The sequence below is a fragment of the Micropterus dolomieu genome, linkage group LG04, assembly GCF_021292245.1.
Source record: "Micropterus dolomieu isolate WLL.071019.BEF.003 ecotype Adirondacks linkage group LG04, ASM2129224v1, whole genome shotgun sequence".
NCBI lineage: Eukaryota > Metazoa > Chordata > Actinopteri > Centrarchiformes > Centrarchidae > Micropterus > Micropterus dolomieu.
Window position 1 is genome coordinate 13,525,251 of NC_060153.1, and position 6,812 is coordinate 13,532,062.

Genomic DNA, 6,812 nt, shown 5'->3' on the forward strand with positions numbered 1-6,812 from the left:
CAGGTACTAGCAGTTAAGTAGGAGTGGGAAGCCCATTTTGTTTGCATCCTTTTTTTCCTCCTGTTTTTGGAATTAGAAGCCTAGTTTAGAGCTTTTTCTTTACTTTTTGTTTTTGGTTTAGGAAGGTTTTAGGTTTCTTAGAGTGTTTTGGTTGTTGTTTTGGGCACTGCATATCTCTGAAGCTAATAAAACTGCTAAATTGTATTTCCTGTGTTTTGGCCTTGCTTGGGAATGGGAAGAGTTGCGTCCGGGATACCCCTAGACCTTAGGAAAAAACACAAGCTATATGCAGAAGTAAAAAGGATAAAATGTACACTGTAAGTTCTTTGGAAGAAGCTAGCTGAGTATTCTCAGTGTGATTGTTGTGTGTGGTTTCACAGTCAGAGGTTTAGTCGCAAGCTATGTATCTCAAGTTGATGTTAGCAAACTTACTAGATAACACACTCGGACGTTGGTAATTTTACTGTAAGTGCGTCGGTTACTGTCTAGCTTTGTTGGCTAGCTTTCCACACAGTTTTCAAGCAACATTATACTGTTGCTGGTGGAGACTGGCGCGGTGTCGTGCCGGAGCCCAGCAAGTGGGCAATGTAACCGGGCTCAGCAGCCTCTATGGACATAGTATTAGCTACTGGCAGAGACAAAGAAACCAAAGAGGACGTTGGTGAGAGCTTTGTAAAATAAAAGACTGCAAGACAGACACCAAGCAGGAATTCTGTCTGTTGGACTAGTAAGTAAGATCTGCCAGTGATCTCTGGAAGCAGCAGAGCTACAGCCCATAAAGGTATAGTACCGAAGGAACATAATGATATTCTTAGCATCATTCTTGAGGAAGTTTGTTCTGAGGGCTGCGCCATGGTGTCATTAAAATCAAAAGATTTATCTTTGGAGCTTTACTTTAAAGGAAAAATGCTGTAGATTTTGTGTAGATCAGAAAATTTAAAGGAATAGTTTGACATTTTGGAAAGGGAGTCAGGGGGCTCTGTGTAGGACTATATCTTACTCTAATCACCTCTTATCTCCACTTGTATATTTAGTGTGCAGACATGTAAGTGGTATCAATTTTCTTACTCTCTCCAAGAAATTGAATAAGCCATAATGTCAAATTATTACTTATTACTTTGGAGATACCTAGTTTAGGGCCAAAGTGTTATTCAAGGGGAAATCGACTCTGGTGGTCGTTTTAGATAAAGGGTCAAGGGGTCACAAAAATCCATCCATATAGAATTTAACAGCAATCTGGCCACTACTTATATAATATATCCTTCTCTGAATGGACCAGCAGACACACCAACTCTGGCAAGCCACTTCCCACACTTAGGCTCTCCTGCTGGAAAAGCAATAAAATGGACCCAGAGCGTTTTAACACTTCTCTCTACAGTCAGGTCTCAAATTTACATGAGTCCATCTGCTGGAGCTTCCACCCAATCAACCCAGAATGATTTATTAGCTCTCTGGCATACTGCCAGGTGGAAAGTTCGGCTCATGCTGTGCGGAACTAAAAGGAGGTTTTAGTTTTTCTCTTTAGGCTGGATTGTCAGTTAACTTAGCAGAAAATAAAGGAGAGCAAGTCCATACCTGTGGTTCTCTAACCAGGTTTCAAGGAGGCTCGAGGATCCTGAGGATGTTTCCAGCTGGTCCCCTGAAAAATGTGGAACACTCAATTTCACTCTGTCACAACGGTTTAATCAGTGTTTCACCTCCCTCTGTGATCGTCTAACTCTCATCTTGCAATGGCTGTGTAAGGTTGTGAGATAACATACTGAACATAAAATACATACTTTTTTATATATTTAACTCAAGGTTTTCATCCCCAAACATAAAGTGACATTCAAATGTGGTCAATTTGATTAAAAGGTTATATTAATCTTTCAAGAAGGAGGGAGGTTTTGATCTCTATAAATAATTTTTTTCTTTGCTTGAATGCAGCGTCAGAATAACAAACAGCTTCCACTGAGCTATACATTAGGAGGGGGTGTCTTGCTCAAGGAAACTTCAGCACGGTAGACATTGACAGAAGCATCTCCTCACTTCACCCTCTCCTTACACTCTGCCATTGTATATACCACAACTCTGAACAATCACAGGTGACATGGTGGTAAATACATTTCAGCCTTACACTCAAAATATTTGGAAATGCTCCAAGTGTCGAGCAGCTTTGATCGGACATAAAAGGAGAGGAAGTGATTTTATTTCGTTTTGGCTGCTTCCGTCCCATTCTAAGCTGCCGACTAAGCCCTGAGAGAGGCAAGCCGCTGTGGAGTGGAGATAACGCTCCACCTGCCAGCCATGCTCATCACTGTGTTTGTGTGTTTGAGTATGTGTGTGTGTGGAAGCTGTGTTTGTGTGTGTGTGTGTGTGTGTGTGTGTGTGTGGATGCTGTGTTTGTTTGTGTGTGTGTGTGTGTGTGTGTGTGTGTGTGTGTGTGTGTGTGTGTGTGTGTGTGTGGATGCTGTGTTTGTGTGTGTGTGTGTGTGTGTGTGTGTGTGTGTGTGTGTGGATGCTGTGTTTGTGTGTTTGAGTATGTGTGGGTCTGTCTGATCATCTGTGTGTGTGTGTGTGTGTGTGTGTGGATGCTGTGTTTGTGTGTGTGTGTGTGTGTGTGTGTGTGTGTGTGTGTGTGTGTGTGGATGCTGTGTTTGTGTGTGTGTATGTGCCTGCCAAGATAAGTGGCTCTCAGGAACCCAACCGTAAAATTGGAGCTACACTAAACACCCAACAGAGATCAAGTCAGACAGTACAAAGGAAAAATATATATTTTTTCAGAATATAGTGAAATAAAAAAGATAAACAGAAAGGTCATTTCTTCTACAGCAGGAATAGAAACACCTTTCAGTTCTCTACTGTGTGGCATTGTTGATTAAAGGAGTGGCAGCCTGCCTGAGGTCTGTGGAAACTCATAGTACCTAATAATTATCTGATACTAACTCATAATTATGAAGTAGTTTTTCATAATTATGAGCAACTATAATGCAGTATTTTGTACTTATTACTTAGTAACTGAAATCTATGATTTAGTATTTCATTATAATGAGGAGACATTTTAAATGATGAGTTGGTATATCATAATTATAAAGTACAAAGTCATAATTATGAGAAACTGAATGATTATTATCTTATCTCAAAATTATAATGTAGTATTTGATAATCAAGACTTAGATGTGTATTATCTTGTATCTAATTATGAGATACAAAGTCATAATGATCACATATGAGGTTAGATATTAACTAACAATTATGCAAAGATTTCTCATAATTATATATAAAAAAGGGTTAGACTTGAGTTATTCTCCTAATTTTAACACCAGCAACAGAAACAGTGTACAGTCTAGCATAGAGTTACAGTTTTACAAAAATTTATCTTTACATGTACATACCACACACACACACACACACACACACACACATAGACTACACACGGTTGGTCATCTATCTCTGTACTGTTGTTCACACAGGACTTCAATTCATAAATAAAGTCTAATAAAGTATATTCATCTCTTCTGTAGAGAGTAAAGAGTGGGCACCCTTGCACCATCTCCCACACGAATCCACACCCAGACACATTTCTACTTACATACTGCTGATAGAAACTCTTTGTTGTTTTGGCATCTCTCCATTTCTCACTCGTTCTCGGAAAATGACAGGAAGTGTAATAGGAAGTGAAGTTGCTTCGTGTCGTTGCGTTGTTGTCTGCCTCTACATGAATTATGAGCAATATCGTTTGGGCGTTTTAACCCTCTACCAAAGGCTACTCTGATGGTCAGAGACAGGGTGTGAATGAATGTCTTTGTTTCAAGACAAGGAAGCAGATACCACGAGCCACAAGTCATGCCTGTGTTGGCGTGAAGAAGTGCGTGTGTGTGATCTTATGGTGCAACCATGACAAGAGTAGCACTGGCTAAACTTCTCATCCTCCTGATCATCGCCTTGATCATCTGCCTCCCAGAATTCTTCACACTGCACAGAGGTGGGTCATCCATATGGCTTCAGATGGATGTTTATCCACTCTGTCTGTCTGTGTGCGATGTGTGTGTGTGTGTGTGACTGTATACTTGTGTATGTTTTTCCAAACGCTTTGCTATCAGTTCACAACCTTTTAAAGCATCAAAAAGGAAGAACTTAGGCTCAGTTTTGTTCAAACTTTACATCAAAAGTCGCCCTTTAAAAGAAGTTAACTTTATTTTGTTGAGTCACTTTGTCCTGTTTCTTCCTTATATAGGCTCACTCTGATTCAAACTATATCTTTCTGTCTTTCTGAGCTAAAAACTCTCTCCCAAACATAGCTCCATAAAACACTGGCTGACTGCTTTGAAAATGTTTCCATGTTGTGTTGCCTTGAACAGCTTGTTTCTTTTGAGAGCAACGTGCTTCAGCCTTTGTACTGCTGCACGTGTTCGCCTTCAATCTATTGCTCTTTTTCTGTGTCTCTGTCTGTCTTTGTCTGTCAGGTAAAAACTAGAGGCAACAGCTTCCTTTGTGAGATCTTGCTCTGATTTCTGACTTCAGAGCATTTTGCTTTTTCCCCCCAGTCTAAGCCTGCTCCCGTTGAGAAATCGTTCTGAATTAACTGTTGTTCGCTTTCTATCTCCTTTCAGCATCAAAAGTTAGCTTCCTCTGTCTGCCCTACCGACCCTGTGAGCGAAGGAATCAGGTGAGGGGAAATGGGAAGACTGGGGATACTGAAATTAGGGGAAAGGACATGTGTGACCCTTCACAGGTTCCAGAATATGAAAAGTGGGAGGAGGCCTGCGCACAAGAGAATCAAAGCAACATGACAGATCCTGCGTCTGACTCCAGGAGAGACCGTGAAGACCCAGAAAAGAGCTGGTTCATGTGTGAAACAGATATGGACATGGCAGAATTACATAGCAACAGCTCATCTTCAGGTAGTGCACAGTTTTTAAAGATAAGCTTTTGTGGTTTTAAATCATCGATGTAGCTCTAGGGATAACAGTGGGTCTACCACTTTGGTCAAGACTTAAATATCTCAACAACTATTGGATAGATTGCCATGAAATGATTCAGACATTCATGGTTCCCAGAGGATGAATCCAGCTAACATAACTGACCTCCTGACTTTCACTATAGCGTCCCCATGAGGTTGATATTTCTGTTTTTTAGTGAAATGTCTAATGTAATTCCCATTTGCCAATAGAGATGCATATTACATCAGCTGTGGCTGATCAAAGCTGGGGTAGGAATTGTATTTCGGGAGCATTTTTTTGCTGCATTTGTCAAAATTCTCAGGTCAAATTCTCTGAGACCAAAATGTGGCTGTTGCGGGACTGTAATAAGCAAATGATTGGCTGACCATTACCTGCCTCTCTGCATGCCTACCTGCATGCACTCTGCCTGTGCAGTCATTTCGCATGAAAATGTGTTTTGGGAGGGGAGTGGCTTTGGAGTGAGGCCTGAGGAGACGGGGTGGGATATTTACATTTGGATACTTTCAAAACTTATTATATTTGAGTTGTAGGTTTTTTAGCCTTTAGCTATTTGAGTATGGTCCCTTGTGCCAATTAGCAAATGTTAGCATGCTAACACACTGAACTAAGATGGTGAACATGGCAAACATTCTATGGGACTTATCTATCAATGCTTTCATCTCTTCATCCGTTCACAGCTTTAAAGGTACATTTCAAGGTGTCAGTGGAGCTTCAGTTCAGAGATGCAGAGACCCTGAATCTCACCCTGTATGGTGGCAATAATCAGAGCTCTTTACTCCTCAACCTACCCGAGGAGGAGGAGGAGGAAGAGGAGGAGGAGGAAAAGAATAAGGATGATGAAGGTCAGAGGAAAGCATTTTACTGCTGTTTCCCTGCCTCACCCACCTCGGAGTCAGCCAATCAAAGCCGCTGTCTCCTTTGGCTCGCCAATCAAACAGTTTTGACTGCAACAGAAAAGGGAAAGCTGCCATGGAAACGGCCACAGAAAGGTTGGTGTCAGGCTGAGATAGCAGTGCTTCTTTGTTCCCCATGTGGTTAGTGTGGCTTCACTTTAAGATTGGAAAGGAGGAGACAATAAAAGACAAAAGAATTGCTTTTGATTTGAGGTGAAATTGAATCTCATTCAAACCCGTCTTCTCTCTCAGTCTACAATGGAGTCTACTACAATGAATTTCCCTCAATTTGCTTTCTCTTGACTCCAACCTCAGCTTTGTGACTTCTCTCTCTGTACTGTATGAACCGAGAGTACATCTTAATCTACTGTATTTTCAAAGACTGCATTGATTTTGGCTTGCTTCCTTTTCTATTCGGCTCTCCAACACTCCCAAGCTTAAAGCTACACTAAGTCATATTTTCCAGTGTGTGTTGAAAGTTGGATTTAATCTCACTCATTTGTCTGCCCAGTATCCACAAAACCTTTCCATGCTCTCCCTTTCCATCTTTACCTCATGTTATTAGTCTCTGGCATACGTTTCTCTGACTGGATTCCCTGTTTGTTTTCTTTTACATCCATGAGTCAGTATCTCTATCTTTTAGAAGAGAATTTGTTTGATAAGACTTCTAACTGAAATGATTAGAACAACTGAAAGTTAACAAATTGTTAAAGCCAGTTATTGTTACGGTGAGTTATGCAGGACAAAAGGGGATTGGACGCAAAAGCAAACTTGTGCAGTGACTTTTTGCCCATAAATGAATGAGCTTTCAGGCAGGTACACGTAGGCAGACACAGGTCACAAAGGTCACAAAAACTCAAAACCAAAAAACAGTAAGGCAACTAGGCCACAGCAACTAGGCTAATTGGCAATGAACAAAGGATGTGAACTGGTTTAAATAGTGACTAACTGATGAGGGAATGAGTTGTAGGTGGAA

At 40.9% G+C, this 6,812-nt stretch overlaps 1 protein-coding gene across 1 annotated transcript; it reads left to right on the plus strand.

Annotated features, from left to right (window-relative positions):
- The first annotated feature begins 3,697 nt into the window (after window positions 1–3,697).
- Window positions 3,698–5,982, plus strand: LOC123969686. Its single transcript, XM_046047306.1, has 3 exons — window positions 3,698–3,964; window positions 4,593–4,883; window positions 5,621–5,982. The coding sequence occupies exons 1-3, from the start codon at window positions 3,877–3,879 to the stop codon at window positions 5,980–5,982; spliced, it is 741 nt and encodes a 246-aa protein (XP_045903262.1). The 5' UTR covers window positions 3,698–3,876.
- The last annotated feature ends 830 nt before the right edge of the window (window positions 5,983–6,812 follow it).

Excerpts from the sequence above, each read along its gene's own strand:
- LOC123969686 (XM_046047306.1), top strand. The coding sequence starts at position 3,877 with ATGACAAGAGTAGCACTGGCTAAACTTCTCATCCTCCTGATCATCGCC. Across the intron at positions 3,965-4,592 it reads ATTCTTCACACTGCACAGAG|CATCAAAAGTTAGCTTCCTC; the intron begins GTGGGTCATCCA and ends ATCTCCTTTCAG. Across the intron at positions 4,884-5,620 it reads TAGCAACAGCTCATCTTCAG|CTTTAAAGGTACATTTCAAG; the intron begins GTAGTGCACAGT and ends ATCCGTTCACAG.